Below are 19316 nucleotides of genomic sequence, written 5' to 3'. Positions count from 1 at the left end.
ATGCCCAGTACACATTATAGCGCACACCGTTATGCCCAGTACACATTATACTACACACCGTAATGCCCAGTACACATTATAGCACACACCGTAGTAGTAATAGTAGTAGTACGTTTATTTAGAAGGTGCCGCAAAGTGTCTGCAGCGCCGTACATAGCAAATAGGGAGGCCAATCCCGGGGCATTTTTTCAATCCCGGGATTCGGGATTGAAAAATGCTCAATCCCGGGATTCCCGGGATCCCGGGATTGGCCTCCATGGTTTAAAAAAAAAGAAAAAAAACACGTCCCGACACGGCAAAAAAAAAAACACTATACCTCCTGCCCTGCACTGCGCTGTCACTTACATGATGGTGGTGACAGGCAGTAGCAGGACCATCTTCAGTGGGAATGCGGCTGGAAGCTACTTAGCTTGCCTGGGAGCTGCTCAGTGGGCGAGCGGGCGGCTAGGAGGTCCTCAGCGGGCTGGTGGGCAGGCGGCACAGAGCTCCTCAGCGGGCGGCTAGTTGCTGCTCAGCAGGCGGGCGGGCGGCTGGGAGCCTCAGCGGGCGGGCGGGCGGCTAGAAGGTCCTCAGCGGGCGGCTAGGAGGCTGCTCAGCAGGCGGGCGGGCGGCTGGGAGCCTAAGCGGGTGGGCGGCCGGCCAGGCGAACAAATCAGAACAGTGTGGCTGCTACTGTGCTGCAGCGGCATGACGGCGGCTGGGCTGTGCAGCGTGGTGTGATGTCAGGGGTCACGCTGCGTAGCCCGGCCACCGTCATGCCGCTACAGCACACACAGACACTGTTCCAAACAGCCGTCTGCTGTTTTTTTTTACAATCAGGTACGAATCCCGCAATCCCGGGATTGGAAGGGTCAATCCCGGGATTCAAATCCCGCCATTTTTAGGCCAAAATCCCGGGATCCCGCCGATCCCGATCCCGGGATTGGCCTCCCTAATAGCAAACAAAAAACAAATTACAAGGTAAGGTACAGGGTGTGTTGAAAAATACAGTATAAATAGGGGTATATAAAAGGGGTTTATATCGGAGAGCGCTGAAATATGTACCACCTAGTCACTTCAGTACAATATAAAACACTTGTAAATTGGTGTAGCGACAGTTGATAATTGTCCCTTTCCCGAATGAGACGTGGAAATCTGTTCAAGATAAAAAGTTCTTTATTGAAACCCAACGCGTTTCGTCAGAACGACTTCATCAGGGGTAAAACAGAATGTTTTTCAAGTGTGTTATTTGATCAACTTTTTAGAATTCATACAGGGTAAAATCCATTGTAGGTAAGTGGATGCCAAACTGGCTGAATGAAAGGATGTCGATGTAGATCCGTGAATGATAAAGTTATTAGGGTCCCTATTTGAAGGTTCAGGGAATAAATCCTTTTTGGCTAATAAATATCCGGTCTATAGATGCTGGGGACGCCAAACAATAATTCACTGGTAGGTGACTTTATATGTAGAATTCATTTATTCGCATATGAACAGGTATGGTCCTGAGCTATAAAAAGGTGAATAGATGTGCAGAAACCATTTAGTTGGGTGTGGGTAGGCGTGGTCCTAGGTTGTAGGATTTCACCATCCCGATATGATGGACAAAATCGGATGTGGGCTATACCGGCCTTTTATAGAGATAAAAATGGGAGTATCCAAGTGGGTTTAATTTTCAACACCAGTGGGAAAATCAAACGGATGAAGGACTTGATTTTGGGAAATCAGTTCACAATAATAATATCACCACAATGTAGCAGTTTTCAGTAGCTCCTTCACTGGCTGATAGATAAATAGGGGTATAGCTGGTAGAACTAAAATCAGCATCAGTTCAGAAGTAGGTGTCAAAATTGTCGAGGAGACTGAAGATGAAGCACAGGAAGGGAAGAACAGGACAGGAGCACAGGTGAGGTAAAGAGGTAGGGTGAGTACGTGAGGAAGGAGGACCCTACTCATAAGAGTTAACATACTAAAAATAGGTGGGTGGACGAACGAAAAACAATAGGATAAGTAGGAACGGAGGCAGGATAGGAGGATCAAAAGAGGTTAGGAGGAGGGATAGGCTTGTCGAAAAAAGTGGTTTTTCGACTAGCCCAGTAATGCCCAGTACACATTATAGCACACACCGTTATGCCCAGTACAAATTATAGCACACACCGTAATGCCCAGTACACATTATAGCATATAATTAAATATTAAGCACATATAGCAATATTAAAGAGACATTGCTATACTAGCACCCCAAAGCAATATAGGCACCTGTTGCTACTAGTAGTCCAAAGTCATGGTCCATCTTGGCCCAGTGACCTGCACTGGTATCTCATTTATTACGTACAAGTGTTTTCGTGTTCTCAGGGATGGCCTGAACTGGGTGGCGAACAACTGTGGTGAAGGCTGGTAGGACCCACTTTGACCTTTCACTACAAGCTAAGACCTTGGCAAGCAAGACATAGTAACATCATAGTAACATCATAACTTACTTGTAAGTGTATTTTTAAGACACAATAAATACACTGCAGCAGGCAGCTAACCCCCTCTCCCCCCCAACCCCCAGGCCACACTTTCTCCCATTAAATTCCCTCACATTACTTAGACACCACTCCTCTCTATGGCCCTTATTCTGAATCGTGCGGCCGGAGCCGCACACGGTGCTCCGGCCGCACAAACCAATCCCCGCCCACGATACGGATCGCCACGGCCGTCCGTACACGGACGGCTGGCGATCCGCAAGAAAATGGTGGGGCGTACGCCTCCACCATGGTGGGAGCTGCCCCCTGCATTCGATGGTCGACGACCATCGAAGGCAGGGCCGCACGCCCCACCAGGTCCGCAAGCTGAGACCACACGGACAATCGTCCGTGTGATAGCTTGTATGGGGGCTGAGAGCTGACATCCGGCGACGTTAGCTTCCCGCCCCCATCACTGGCGTCATACCCTCATTAGCATGCATACGCCCCGCGTTTGCATGGGAACGCCCATGAAACGCGGGGCGTATGCATAGGGAAATGAGGGTATGAAGCCCCTCACGCCCCTATACGCCCCCTTTGCGGCGGACGAACTACGTCTGCGGCGAATTGGGCTGCACATGCGCAGATTGACCTCTGCGCATGTGCAGACTGAAAACATCGGCGGTACGGCCGCACGCGGGCCGTACCGCACGATTCAGAATAAGGGCCTATGTTCTGACGTGTCCCGTCGCCGCTCTCTGTGTGCTGGCTCAGGCTGCTGCTGCTCGGATATGCGGCCTGTTCTGGTTGTGCGGTGCAGCTACGCCGTCCACTTAATTGTGCTGTCACTTTACTGCATAATAGTGTCTGCCGGCCCGCTGTTGTGTCCTGGCTGCCGGATGAGGTGATGCGGCCTGGTCTGGTAGCTCCATGCTGGACTGGTAGCAGCTGGCGGCTGCAGTGCTGCTGGACATTCCCGCCCTGTCTTCCCGCGCAGGCTGTCCCTTGTGACTAATGTCACTTCTTTTCCTGCACTGAGTCCTGTTGCTGCGCCAGTCGCTCCTCCACTGCACATCCGACGTGATGTGGATGGTGACTGCATGATGATGTCACACGCACATCGTCACGGAGGAGGAACCCATCGGCCGGTGGCAGCGTCATGTAAAGTAGGAAGAAAGCCTCACTAGTCACTGAGTCACTCTGCGCCCCCCACACCCAGCGCCCGGTGCGCGTGACCCCCTAGCGCCCCCCTCCCCCTAGTTACGGCCCTGGTCTACGACGTGACCCGCCTCACCCCTCATGCAGATGTGTATGATGTGACTCGCCTCACCCCCATAGAGATGCATCTGATGTGACCTGACTCAGCCCCCCCCCCCCATACAGATGCATCTGACGTGACCCGTCTCACCCCCATAGAGCTGCATCTGATGTGACCCCTCCATTATGACCCACCTCAATCCCATACAGATGTGTACATGACCCGACTCACCCCTCATACAGATGTGTATGACATGACCCACATCACCCCCCCATATAGATGTGTACATGACCCACCTCACCCCCCATACAGATGTGTACGATGTGACCCGCCTCACTCCCATACAGATGTATACATAGTGACCCGCCTCAGCACCCCATACAGATGCATCTGACGTGACCCGCCTCAGCCCCCACATACAGATGCATCGGATGTGACCCGCCTCACCCCCTGTAGAGCTGCATGTGACATGACCCACCTCACTCCCCATAGAGATGTGCACATGACCCTGCTCACCTCCCATACAGATGTGTAAGACCTGACCCGCCTCACCCCCCATAGAGATGTGTCCATGACCCGCCTCACCCCCATACAGATGCATATGATGTGACCCGTTTCAGCCCCCCATACAGATGCATGTGACGTGCCCTGCCTTACCCCCATATCTTCTGATGTGACCCGCATGTGATGTGACCCACCTCACCCCTCATACAGATGCATCTGATGTGACCCGCCTCACCCCTCATACAGATGCATCTGATATGACCCCGCCTCAGCCCCATACAGATGCATCTGACCTGACACACCTCACCCCTCATACAGATATGTACAACATGACCCTCCTCACCCCCATAGAGATGTGTACATGCCCCATCTCACCCCCCATTCAGATCTGTACAACGTGACCCACCTCACCCCCATACAGATGTATCTGATGTGACCTTCTTCAACCCCCCATCAGATGTATCTGATGTGACCGCCTCACCCCCCATAGAGATGTGTAAACCGTGACCCATCTCACCCCTCCATACAGATGTGTACAACGTGACCTGTCTCACCCCCATACAGATGTATACATAGTAACCAGCCTCACCCCCCATACAGATGCATCTGATGTGACCTGCCTTACCTCCCATAGAACTGCATCTGATGTAACCCCTCCAGTGTGACCCGCCTCACCCCTCCTACAGATGTGTCTAACATGACCCGACTCACCTCCATACAGATGTTTACATGACCCGACTCAGCCCCCTACATATCTGTACATGACCCGCCTCAACCCCCATACAGATGCATCTGATGTGACTCGCCTCAGCCCCATACAGATGCATATGAAGTGACCTGCCTCACCCCCCCATAAAGCTGCATCTGATGTAACCCCTCCAGTGTGACCCGCCTCACCCCTCATACAGATGCGTCTAACATGACCCGACTCACCCCATACAGATGTGTACATGACCCGACTCAGCCCTTGCAGATCTGTACACGAGCCGCCTCACCTCCCATACAGATGCATCTGTGACCCGCCTCAGCCCCCCCATACAGATGCATCTGATGTGACCCGCCTCGTCCCCCATAAAGCTGCATCTGATGTGACCCCTCCATTGTCACCCTCGATACAGATGCATACGATGTGACCTGCCTCACCCCCATACAGATGTGTAAAACATGACCCGCCTCACCCCCATACAGATGTGTACAAGACCCACCTCACCGCCCATAGAGATGTGTCTGTGACCTGCCTCACCCACCATACAGATACATCTGACGTGACCCACCTCACCCCCCATAGAGATGCATCTGACGTGACCCGCCTCACCCTCCATATAGAGGTGTCTGACATGACCGACCTCACCTACCCATACAGATGCGTCTGACACGATCCTCCTCACCCCCATACAACTGCATCTGACATGACCTGCCTCACCACCCATACACATTCATCTGACATGACACACCTCACCTCCTATACAGATGTGTACAACGTGATCAGCCTCACCCCTCCATACAACTGCATCTGACGTGACCTGCCCTCCCATACAGGTGTATGTGACCCGCCCCCCCCCATACAAATGTGTATGACGTGGCCCGCCTCACCCCCCATAGAGACGTGTACAACGTGACCCACCTCACCCTCATACAGATGTGTATATGACTCACTTCACCCCCCATACAGATGCGTAACACGTCTCACCTTCAAGAGATGTGTACGACGTGACCTGCCTCAATCCCCATAGAAATGTGTACATGACCAGCCTCACCCCCATACAGATGTGTAAAACATGACCCGCCTCACCCCCATACAGATGTGTACAAGACCCACCTCACCGCCCATAGAGATGTGTCTGTGACCTGCCTCACCCACCATACAGATACATCTGACGTGACCCACCTCACCCCCCATAGAGATGCATCTGACGTGACCCGCCTCACCCTCCATATAGAGGTGTCTGACATGACCGACCTCACCTACCCATACAGATGCGTCTGACACGATCCTCCTCACCCCCATACAACTGCATCTGACATGACCTGCCTCACCACCCATACACATTCATCTGACATGACACACCTCACCTCCTATACAGATGTGTACAACGTGATCAGCCTCACCCCTCCATACAACTGCATCTGACGTGACCTGCCCTCCCATACAGGTGTATGTGACCCGCCCCCCCCCCATACAAATGTGTATGACGTGGCCCGCCTCACCCCCCATAGAGACGTGTACAACGTGACCCACCTCACCCTCATACAGATGTGTATATGACTCACTTCACCCCCCATACAGATACGTAACACGTCTCACCTTCAAGAGATGTGTACGACGTGACCTGCCTCAATCCCCATAGAAATGTGTACATGACCAGCCTCACCCCCACACAGATGTGTAAAACATGACCCGCCTCACCCCCATACAGATGTGTACAAGACCCACCTCACCGCCCATAGAGATGTGTCTGTGACCTGCCTCACCCACCATACAGATACATCTGACGTGACCCACCTCACCCCCCATAGAGATGCATCTGACGTGACCCGCCTCACCCTCCATATAGAGGTGTCTGACATGACCGACCTCACCTACCCTTACAGATGCATCTGACACGATCCTCCTCACCCCCATACAACTGCATCTGACATGACCTGCCTCACCACCCATACACATTCATCTGACATGACACACCTCACCTCCTATACAGATGTGTACAACGTGATCAGCCTCACCCCTCCATACAACTGCATCTGACGTGACCTGCCCTCCCATACAGGTGTATGTGACCCGCCCCCCCCCCCCATACAAATGTGTATGACGTGGCCCGCCTCACCCCCCATAGAGACGTGTACAACGTGACCCACCTCACCCTCATACAGATGTGTATATGACTCACTTCACCCCCCATACAGATGCGTAACACGTCTCACCTTCAAGAGATGTGTACGACGTGACCTGCCTCAATCCCCATAGAAATGTGTACATGACCAGCCTCACCCCCACACAGATGTGTACATCATGACCCGCTTCACCCTTCATACAGCTGCGTCTGACGTGACCATCCAACGTCCTGCCTCACCCACCATACGGATGTGTATGACGTTCCATGCCTCACCCCCCATACAAATGAATATGACATGACCCACCTTACCCCCATACAGCGGTGTGTGATGTGACCCACCTCACCCCACATACAACTGTGTCTGACGTGACCCATCCAGTGTGACCCGCAATGCAATCCCCACACATATGTATAAGATGTGACCCACCTCATCTCCCATACAGCTGCGTCTGACGTGATCCACCTCACCCCCCATACAGCTGCGTCTGTGGTGACCCACCTCACCCCCCTGTATTAATGTTCTGTCCCTGTACTAGTGCCTGAACAAAGATACAGAGAACGGAGCTCGCCCTGGAGCCAGCACCTCAATGCTTCCCCGCAGCGCATACTGGCATCATATCACCAGTGGCCAGAGCAGCACGGAGTCTTCCAATCGTAAGTACCACGCCAATTCATCATCACGTGCATTACATACATACATTATATAACATACATACATTATATAACATACATACATAATATAACATGCATACATAATAACATACATACATAATATAACATACATTATATATACACATACATAATATAACATACATTATATATACACATACATAATATAACATCCATGATATATACACATACATAACATACATACATTATGGGGGAAATTTACTAAAGGAAATTTGTTAAAAAATAGGTGTATTTGTATCCAGAAATACACTTATTTTTGACATTTACTATCCCGAAAATGCGGCAATTCGTATTCGTATTGATGTGCTATCAATTGCTGTATTTTCGGGATAGTAAATGTAAAAAATAAGTGTATTTCTAGATACAAATACACCTATTTCCTTTAGTAAATTTCCCCCTATATGACATACATACATTATATAACATACATGAAATACATACATGACAGACATACATTATATAATATACATGACATACATACATAATATGACATACATGCATTATAAAACATACATACATGATATGGATGCGGTCAAAATACCGGTGGCGGAATCCCGACCGCCGCAACGCCGGCACTTTGTCCCTCTATGGGCGTCCACCATAGAGGGAGAATAAAATAGTGTGCCGAGCGTAGCAAGGCACCAGGCTCGCTCCGTGGCGAGCCCGCAAGTGGGGACAGTCCACTGCCCCCCCCCCCCCTTGTCTGCATTTCGGCAGTTGGGATTCCAGCGTCAGTATTTCGACCACCAGGATTTCGTTTATTTATTTATTAACAGTTTCTTATATAGCGCACACAGATTCCGCAGCGCTTTATACTGATCCCCATGATATACATGCATTATATAACATACATACATGATATACATGCATTATATAACATACATACATGATATACATGCATTATATAACATACAGTACATGATATACATACATTATATAACATATATACATTATATTACATACATTATATATCATACATGACATACATACATTATACACTGCTCAAAAAAATAAAGGGAACACTAAAATAACACATCCTAGATCTGAATGAATGAAATATTCTTATTAAATACTTCTGTTCTTTACATAGTTGAATGTGCTGACAACAAAATCACACAAAAATGATCAATGGAAATCACATTTATTAACCCACTAAGGTCTGGATTTGGAGTCACACTCAAAATTAAAACACACTACAAGCTGATCCAACTTTGAAGTAATGTCCTTAAAACAAGTCGAAATGAGGCTCAGTAGTATGTGTGGCCTCCACTGGCCTGTATTACCTCCCTACAACGCCTGGGCATGCTCCTGATTAGGTGGCGGATGGTCTCCTGAGAGATCTCCTCCCAGACCTGGACTAAAGCATCTGCCAACTCCTGGACAGTCTGTGGTGCAACATGGCATTGGTAGATGGAGTGAGACATGATGTCCCAGATGTTCTCAATTGGATTCAGATCTGGGGAACGGGCAGGCCAGTACATAGCATCAATGCCTTTGTCTTGCAGGAACTGCTGACACACTCCAGCCACATGAGGTCTAGCATTGTCTTGCATTAGGAGAAACCCGGGGCAAACCGCACCAGCATATGGTCTCACAAGGGGTCTGAGGATCTCATCTCAGTACCTAATGGCAGTCAGGCTACCTCTGGCAAGCACATAGAGAGATGTGCGGCCCCCAAAGAAATGCCACCCCACACCATTACTGACCCACTGCCAAACCGGTCATGCTGGAGGATGTTGCAGGCAGCAGAACGTTCTCCTTGGCATCTCCAAACTCTGTCACATGTGCTCAGTGTGAACTTACTTTTATCTGTGCAGAGAATTTGAGAACCTTGGTGTTCTCTGGCAAATGCCAAACGTCTTGCATGGTGTTGGGCTGTAAGCACAACCCCCACCTGCTGATGTCGGGCCCCTCATGGAGTCTGTTTCTGACCGTTTGAGTAGACACATGCACACTTGTGGCCTGATGGAGGTAATTTTGCAGGGCTCTGGCGCACACCTGTTCCTCCTTGCACAAAGGCAGAGGTAGCGGTTCTGCTGCTGGGTTGTTGCCCTCCTCCACATCTCCTGATGTACTGGCCTGGCTCCTGGTAGCACCTCCATGCTCTGTATACTACGCTGACAGACACAGCAAACCTCCTTGCCACAGATCGCATTGATGTGCCATCCTGGATGAGCTGCACTACCTGAACCACTTGTGTGGGTTGTGGACTCCGTCTCATGCTACTACTAGAGTGAAAGCACCGCCAGCTTCCAAAAGTGACCAAAACATCAGCCAGAAAGCATAGGAACTGAGAAGTGCTCCTTTATTGGGGTGTCTTGCTAATTACATATAATTTCCACCAATTATCTATTCCATTTGCACAACTGCATGAAAAATCAATCAGTGTTGCTTCCTAAGTAGACAGTTTGATTTCACAGAAGTGTGATTGACTTGGAGGTACATTGTGTTAAGTGTTCCCTTTTTTTTTTTTGAGCAGTGTATAACATACATGTAATACATTATATGACATGTATTATATAACATACATGTATTATATAACATACATAACACATTATATAACATACATGACATATAATGTATATATGTCAAATAATGTAAAACATACATGAAATATATATACATTATATAACATGTGACATACATACATTATATAACATACATGACTAACTGAAATTGTGAGGAAACAAGTGCTTGTGAAAAACGTCAGCTGCAGGGGAGAAACAGCAGGAGGGAAACAGCGGGGGCCACAGGACAAGCAGGGGGCACAGGTCACAGGACGAGTGAGGGGAAACCGTGTACAGGACACATGGGGGGGACGGGACAGGCCACGCGGAAGAGGATAGTGTACAGGACAGACAGGAGGCACAGGGCGCAATAGTAATCTCCTTGTTGCTGTGCCCTAGGAACCACGCCAATGCCAAGGGAAAACCAAATCAGTCTTCCTCCTGCAGCCCCATATTTAGCGGCACACTAGCCAAAAAGAAAAACCTCATGTCGACCTAGTGACCACACCCCATATAAAGACTGCCCCAGCCAATGGGTGTATAGAGCAGGAAGAGGTCTGGTCCAGGCACGCCTATAAGATAATTAGTGGCATCAGTCTTCAATGGGCAGTACCAAGCACAATTTCACCACCACACTGTATTACACAGATAGTTGGTAAGGAGTGCAGGGAGTGCTAGCTGGCACTATCTGTGTAATACAATGTGGTGGTGATATTGTGTCAGTGGGTAATGAGTACACCTGTGCTCCTGCTGGGTGACCTGGGATGTGTGTCAGTGGGAAAGGAGTGCAGGGAGTACTGGCTGGCAACCTGGAAAACATGAACTGTTTGGGGTTCCGAGGACCATTCCAACCCTAATGATAACACTTGGTATTGCAGGACCGCACAGTGGCAGAGATTCAGATCCAATTACCAGACGGACGTTTGCTCGGAAACTACCCACATCTGCCTCTCAGTGACCACCAGGGCCTGGTTCTGGTGACGGACAGCACATTCCTGTATACAGACAGTTTTGCACTATAAAAGAAGCAATTTGTGTTGCACAATGTGTGTTGTTTGCCTTATGTATTGCACTGGACAGACACAGGATACAGCAGAAACCTTTTATTACAAACACACTGGAACGCACTAGGATAAGTCAGAGAACATGGGGGGCATCTCGGGGGGACGGTCAGTTTATGGTTAGGACGTCACTCTGTATCTCGTGGCTGAGCTGGGTCTGCAGATCACTGAGTTTCCTCTTCAGACCAGACAGAGCAGATAGGACAATGGTCTCTGGCCGGAGAGAGCCGCACGACTCCACGTTGTAGTAGAACCTTGTGGGGGACATAATATAAGGTTACACTTATTGCATCCATAGATACTCTCAGCCAGTGAGACAGATTGTTTCCTAGCATTACAGTCTGATCCCTGATTATACGTACAGTCCTTATCGCACCCCAGACACTGGTCCCTCACAGCCAGTGAGACAGATAGGTTCCTAGCGAGACAGTCTGATCTATGATTATACCATACAGTCCTTACCACACCACAGACATTGGTCCCTCACACCCAGCAAGACAGACTGGTTCCTAGCATTAGTCTGCGCTCCGCTTATACCGTACAGTCCTTACCGCACCCCAGACACTGGCCCTCACACCCAGCGAGACAGATGAGTTCCTAGCATTACAATCTGATCCCTGATTATACTGTACAGTCCTTATCACACCACAGACACCGGTCCCTCACAGCCCCTAGCATTACAATCTGATCCCTGATTATACGGTACAGTCCTTACTGCACCCCAGACATTGGTCCTTCACAGCCAGCGAGACAGACGGGTTCCTAGTATTACAGTCTGAGCTCCGATTATACCGTACAGTCCTTACCGCACCCCAGACACTGATCCCTCACAGCCAGTGAGACAAGATATAAAACACAATCTCCAAAATTGTGCTATAAAATTAGTGGTCGCTGTAGACCAGTGGTGTCAAACTCATGATCCTCCAGCTGTTGTGGAACTACACCTCCCAGCATGCCCTGCCACAGTTTTAGCAATCCATTATATAAAATCTGTGTGAGGGCATGCTGGGACCTGTAGTTCCACAACAGCTGGAGGGCCATGAGTTTGACACCACTGCTGTAGACACTCAGTTTCCTCCTAGTCGAAACCAACACCTAAACATACCTACATTAGCGCCCCAAAACACGTAATGTCCTAAAACAATTTCAATTATACCATGAAGAATAAAAAACTTATTGCTGCTTTGTTGAAGAATAGATTATATGGTGTGTAACTGCAAGTTTGGACTCCAGTGAGCACACACCATTTGAGCAGGGTAATACTCTCTTATATTACCGCTATTGTGGATGATAATCCTCAAATACCAAATATATAATAATCTGGAGATCTGGGACCCAGAAAGTACTAAGGAGACCATAATAGGTCTGTGTAGGATTGGAGTCCAATTGCTATTTCTCGCTTTCACCTTTGAAAATGATCTTTAAAGGTCTATACCTCATTTTAAAGAATGGAATCATTCCAATAGGAGAAATCTTCTCTTATATTGTCATTGAAGTATCCATACACCAGATTGTGGTTTTGTTAGCCTATATAGGGAATAATAATTTAAAGATCATAAAACCCCTGATGAAGTCTCTAACCGAGACGAAACGCGTTGGGTACTGATCACTGTATATATATATATATATATATATATATATATATATATATATATATATATATATATATATATATATATATATATATATATATATATATACACACATACATACATACACACACACATATATATATACATACATATACACACACACACATACACACACTAAACATCGGCACTCACCTTTCCTAGTATATATCAGGTACTTATGTATTATCTGGACTCCCATGTTAAATGCACCCCATTTTTTCATACCCCTACTATCCAACTACGCATGGAGTCGATTTTACGATTTTATATAGTGTGGCGAGCGCAGCGAGCCACCGTGCCCGAAGCGTGGTGAGCGCAGCGAGCCCCGCGAGGGGACGGCGTCTCATAAGAAAAAAGGGAGAGTCCAGATATTACATATATATACACACACACACACACACACACACACACACACACACACACACACACACACACACACACACACACACATATATATACATACATATACATACATATACACACACACACATACATAATATATATATATATATATATATATATATATATATATATATATATATACACATACATACACATACATATATACACATACATTCATACATTTATTATTTATTTACAGTTTCTTATATAGCGCAGCAGATTCCGTTGCGCTTTACAACATACACACACACAATGCTGTCGCGAGCCCGGCACTCCGCATCAATCATGGGATACTTGCTGCGGTGCCATCCTTGGAACACTGCGGTCCTTGTAGATCGATGGGGAAATCAGCGGCACTCCAACCGACTTCCAATCACCATTAGCAGAAAAAAACTTATTTATATATGTGGTTGCAGGGTTGAGCAGGATGCTGGGTCGCAGCAGGGGGTGGAGTCAGTGCAGGAGTGGGTGGTGTCAGGGTAGAGCAGGAGTTTGGGCCACAGTAGGGGTGGAGTCAGCACAAGAAGCTGGGCCACAGAAGGGGGTGGAGTCAGTGCAGAAATGGGTGGTGACAGAGTAGCTCAGCATTACAGGAAGTCCTGTGGCAATATGGAGGGGTGTTGATCAGACTGGATCCTTGATGACTGAAGGCCTGGAAATGGGGCAGCAGAGGGATGGAGGACGCAGGAGATGTCAGGGGCACAAAGGTGACTGGTTTGGTAGGTTGTTTACCTTTCTGGTTTACCATTCGGATCATAAGGAGCCTGCACCTCTTCTTCATCAATTTCGGAGTATTCACTCTTTGGCCTGGATGTACAGACAAAACCATTACATGTTATGTGACACAGTAGGCCTGAATCAGCGCGCACACACACAGAAGGGGGGCATGGTGGCCCGAATTAGCGCACACACAGAGTCCCCTCTGAATAAACACCCACCCACTCTTTCTTTGAGGATGTCAGGGGCCACAGGGCTAACGCTGGGTAGTTGGAGTGGGAGAGAGACTATTCCAGCATCCAAAAGGTTAATGATCTATATGCATCCCAGGCAGACCAGACTCATCCCCTTCTCTACCCCACCTCCAGGCCAGGAAGCTTAGTTTCTAACACGCCAAAGCAGGAGACAAGAGAGAAGGAAGAGAATACCCAACAGAAACACATTCTAAACATATGGAGGAACTATTAACTTTAACATAACTAAAGCAGGCACTGCAGGGAGGGATCCCTGTGGCCCCTGATGTCCTCGAAAAAAAGAGATTTACCAGGTAAGACATAAATCTCATTTTATTCTTCGGGACACATTAGGGGCCACAGGGCTAACGTTGGGACGTCCTAAAGCAGTCACCTAAGGGTGGGGACGCGCCAGTGCCGCAGCCAGTACACTCTGGCCAAACAGAGTCTTAGGAGACAAAGCAGAAAGGTATTGGCGGACGAACAAGTCGCTGTCTTGAAAAGTTTCTCTGCTGTTGCACCCGCACTAACAGGCCAAGATGCAGGAGCCCAGACCACCACAGGAACTGGGAGGGAGGTGCTCAAGTATGCATGCTTGATAACAGATCTAAGCCAGCGGGCAATTGTCTGCTTAGTAGCAGGCCAACTCCTCTTCTGAAATCCATAGAGGACAAGAGAGTGTCTGACTTCTAAAGAGCCTTAGAGTGGCGCACATAGATGCGCAAAGCACGGACCACATCTAGGGAAGACTGTTCAGGAGAGGCATCTGGTTGCCAAAAGGCAGTGAGTAAAATCTCTTGGAAGACATGAAATTTGGACACCACCTCGGGGAGGTGAAAAGGAAAGGTAACTGACAGGACAGCCTCCAGTCTGGGCCAATGTGGAGCCACCAGGTTCAATGTGCCTCCTTCCGCCTTCAACTTGCGTATCAGTCTGAAGACATCAGAGCAAAGGGCCGCAGGCTGACAGGGTGCCTACCATGCAAGCCCCCAGGTCGCAAGACCTGGACCCATACAGGGTGGCCTGGTGGTCCACCTTGGGTCTGCCCCAACGGTGTAACAACATCTGGAACACCACTGGATGGAGGGCTCATTTGCCAGCATCCAGAGTCTGACAGCTCAGAAAGTCTGCTTCCCAAATGAGGACCCCCGGGATCTTCCCCTCTGACTAGTGAAAGATGCGGTAGGTCTCTGCCATAGCCGCCCGAGTGCCCCCCTGGTGTATGATATAAGCCACTGTCACCGCATTGTCCGGCTGGACCTGTACGGGGCGACCTCGTAGCCAAGGTCCTTCCAGGCCGAGGGCCCACAAGACTCCCATCAGTTCGAGTAAATTGATCGACAGCTAGGATTCTTGTGTATTCCATAATCTCTGGAAAGATCATTGGTAAGTCACAGCCCCCCAACCATGGAGGCTAGCATCTGGGTGAGAAGACTCCAGTTGTGAGCACAAAACGGTCTTCCTGCTGTGAGGTTCTGGTCTAGAAGCCACTGGGGCAGGGAGATCCACGAGGCCGGTGACAAGACAATCAAGTGGGACCGAATATTGTAGTAGGATCCTGACCACTTGGTGAGGATCTCACGTTGTAGAAGACGTGAGTGGAACTGTGCATACTACGCCATGTCAAAGGCTGTTACCATTGAGCCCGAGACCCTCATGCAGGCATGAATGGATATCTGGGAACGTGGTATGACTTCTGCGCCTTCAGTGTATTAATAATCCGTCTTAGTTATTTATATGTGCGTACCCTCAAATGAGTGGAGAATTCTCATGTAGTTATATCCTTTATTCAGACGATCTCCTTCCCTCGCCCTCTCTCCTGTAGGTGCGTCTCAAAGGAGCATTCCAAACATAGAGAAAGTCGTAGGAGGAGTGTATTATTACAAGTGATTATTTATGTGACTTGATTAAGTAAAATTTATAGGTGCTTGTGCATAGGGAATATTAATTGGTGAACAACGCCACCTTGTATAGATCAATGCACGTGAAAGTCACCTCGTGAAAGAAGAAAAACAAGGTTTAAAAAGATATATATTCAGGCGACTCACACTTGGAGCATATATATCCAGATGTTGTTTCAACGAGTGGCGTCCAGAACCCTTAAAACCAAAAAAATCTCCCGGACCGGGAAGAATTCATAGCGTAATATTGTTTGTATAAACAATTAAATATTTATTCAAAACAACAATGTACTTCAATTAAAAAAGGTATGCATACAAAAAGACAGTATAAAAATTGGAGCCTTACATATATCTGCCTGAGGGAGAGGAGATGCCGGACTGCAAAGTCCTGCGACGTTCCTCTGGCAGATATATCCGCTGACACACAGTATCCAACTGGGCCCCCAGATGGATCATGGACCGCACTGGAAGTATGGAGGACTTGGGCCAATTTATTATCCAGCCGTGACGTTCCAAAACAGTCACCACTGAGATTAACTGGGCCTGGAGAACCTCTGGCGATTTAGCCAGGATCAACAGGTCATCCAGATACAGCAGTATCCATTAACATAATTATTCAACCAGTCACTAGCTACTGGAGTAGTCCAAGAGTACTGGAAACCAGGGAATGTAGTTCCACTGCACAAAAGTGGAAGCAAGAAAGAGGTAAGCAACTATGGACCAGTGACCCTTACATCAGTAGCAGGGACACTGATGAAAACAATTTTAAAACAAAGAGTTGTAGAATATCTAAAAACCAGCAACTTACAGAATCCGAAACAGCATGGTTTTACTGGGGAAAGATCATGTCAAACAAATCTTGTAGAAAAGAAAAAGAAGTTGTGGAGCGCTTGGAAATAATTGTAGATGGGATGATATTATGAATTATAATAAAAATAACTAAAAGGTCAATAGGGTATCACAATTCATGTACATTTCAGTCATGTACACTCCTCAGGCAGCCGCCCAGGAGGTCCCCACTGTACGAGTACAGTGGGCTTTCATCCCAGCAGGCATAGGAAGCTTCGCCACCACATAAGCCTGTTTAATGGTTGCACAGATCCAGAGCATGCAAGAGACTGCTTAGAAGCAGGACGCCCGAGTTTTTGGGCGTCATAAGACAAAAAGTCCTAATTTTGCCGTTCTCCGAACATATACCCAGAGAACCCGAACCACATCCAAAGATGTTGGCACCTAAAACTGAGGGCCACTAGTAGGAACCACAATTAGCTGGTTCAAGTGGAATGCTGGCACCACCTTAGGAAGAAAACGCAGATTAGTGCGTAAATTCCGCCCTCTCTTCATAGAAGATCAATTAAGGCCTCTTGCAGGTTAACGCCCCTAGCTAAGAGACCCGCCTAGCCGAGGCTAAGGCTACTAAGACCACCGTCTTCCGCGTAAGATGTTTTAAATCTATTTCCTCCAGTGGTTCAAACCAGGAGGATCGCAGGAACGTCAGAATGACATCCCGGTCCCATGGTGGAGTAGGAGCTACAAAAGGATGCTGTATGTGCAAGATGCCTTGAAGAACGTCTGCACTTCAGGTATATAGCCAGCTTCTTTTGTAAAAGGACAGACAGTGCATATACATGCACCTTCAAAGAGCCTAAACGTAGGCCCAGATCCAAGCCAGATTGAAGAAATCTGAGGAATCTTTCAAGCTTGAACTCCACTGGAGCAAACTTTCCTTGTTCACACCATCCTACATATCTCTTCCAGATATGGTGGTAATGTGCTGCCGTCACCGGCTTCCTTGCACTTATCATGGTCTTGACGACAGATGTGTGAAATCCTTTCTCTGTTAGGATCTGACACTCAACCTCCTGGCCGTCAGACGAAGCTGCTCTAAGGCCTGGAAGAAGCACAGACCTTGCATGAGCAGGTCTCTTTGCAGAGGGAGAAGATTCGGAGACTTAGAAGATCTGGATACCACGTTCTTCTTGGCCAGTCTGGAGCCACTAGAATGACCTCGGCTCCGTCTCTCCTTATCTTCCTTAGTACCCGAGCCACAAGGGGGATCGGTGGGAAGATCCACGGTATCGAGAGGGCGTTCACCTCCTACGCCTGTGGGTCTTCTCGCCCTGAAGAAGTATCTGGACACCTTCCAATTGGTGTCTCGATGCCATCATGTCTACTAGTGGGATCCCCCACCGAGCCACCAGAGCACTGAATACCTGGTGGTGTAGACTCCATTCCCCGGGGTGAAGCTTGTGGCGACTGAGAAAGTCGGTTTCCCAGTTGTCTACCCCGGTTATGAAAATGGCAGACAGAGCCTGACAGTGACTCTCTGCCCAGGACAAGATTTTTGCTGCTTCCAGCATGCAGGACCTGTCTTTGGTCCCGCCCTGTCTGTTCAGAAACGCCACAGTAGTGGCATTGTCTGATTGGATGCGGACCGCATGCCCGCTGAGGAGAGGGGCCGCCTCCAGAAGTGCATAATACACAGCACGTAACTCAAAGTTGTTTATATGGAGACGTGTTTCCCAGAGGGTCCATTCGCCCTGAAAGGACTGACCCATGGTCACCGCACCCCATCCCAGGAGGCTCGCATCCGTGGTGATTAAGACCCAATTTTGGATGCCAATCCTTCGCCCTGCCAGCAAGTTGGGCATGTGGAGCCATCACTGGAGTGACAGTCTCATCTGAGACGACAACACAATCTTCAGATGCGTCTGAAGATGTGAACCGGACCACTTGCTCAGGAGATGGAGCTGGAAAATCCTGCTGTGAAACCTCCCGAATTGGAGGGCCTCGAAGGAGGCGACCAACTTTCCTAAAAGAACAATGCACTGGTGCACTGACACCTGGGGGGATTTCAACAAGTCTGTGACCAGCTGTTGAATGGCCACAATCTTTTCTTGTGGCAGGAAGAGCCGTGTCCAACACCATCCCCAGGAACTGGAGTCTCTGCGAAGGGATCAGAGAGGACTTTGCTAAATTCAGGAGCCAACCGTGACCCGCCAGGGTCTGCATGGTAATCTGTAAGGCTGCCTGCAGCTTCTCCGACGACCGCGCCTTTACAAGCAGGTCGTCCAAGTATGGTATAACACAGATCCCTTGCTTCCGGAGAACCACCATCATCTCCGCCATCACCTTGGTGAATATGCGCGGGG

At 48.5% G+C, this 19316-nt stretch overlaps 2 protein-coding genes across 3 annotated transcripts in view; one reads left to right on the top strand and one right to left on the bottom strand.

Moving 5' to 3' along the window:
- Nucleotides 1–12892, top strand: part of DOK4 (docking protein 4) — a 96726-nt gene extending 83834 nt beyond the window's left edge. For both annotated transcript variants that reach the window (XM_083164606.1, XM_083164607.1), the window contains exons 7-8: nucleotides 7559–7676; nucleotides 11098–12892. In XM_083164606.1, the coding sequence (XP_083020732.1) occupies nucleotides 7559–7676; nucleotides 11098–11177 (198 nt within the window). In that variant the 3' untranslated portion in view covers nucleotides 11178–12892. The remainder of the gene's footprint in view (nucleotides 1–7558; nucleotides 7677–11097) is intronic.
- POLR2C (RNA polymerase II subunit C) overlaps nucleotides 11308–19316 on the bottom strand; it is a 28848-nt gene continuing 20839 nt past the window's right edge. The window contains exons 9-10 of the mRNA XM_083164608.1: nucleotides 14046–14120; nucleotides 11308–11534 (exon numbers count right to left, since the gene is read on the bottom strand). Of these exons, the coding sequence (XP_083020734.1) occupies nucleotides 11390–11534; nucleotides 14046–14120 (220 nt within the window). The 3' untranslated portion in view covers nucleotides 11308–11389. The remainder of the gene's footprint in view (nucleotides 11535–14045; nucleotides 14121–19316) is intronic.

This window comes from Crinia signifera, chromosome 11 (assembly GCF_055691185.1).
Source record: "Crinia signifera chromosome 11, ASM5569118v1, whole genome shotgun sequence".
Taxonomy (NCBI): Eukaryota; Metazoa; Chordata; class Amphibia; order Anura; family Myobatrachidae; genus Crinia; species Crinia signifera.
The sequence above is the reverse complement of the archived record's forward strand: the minus strand, read 5'-3'. Positions and strand labels throughout refer to the sequence as shown.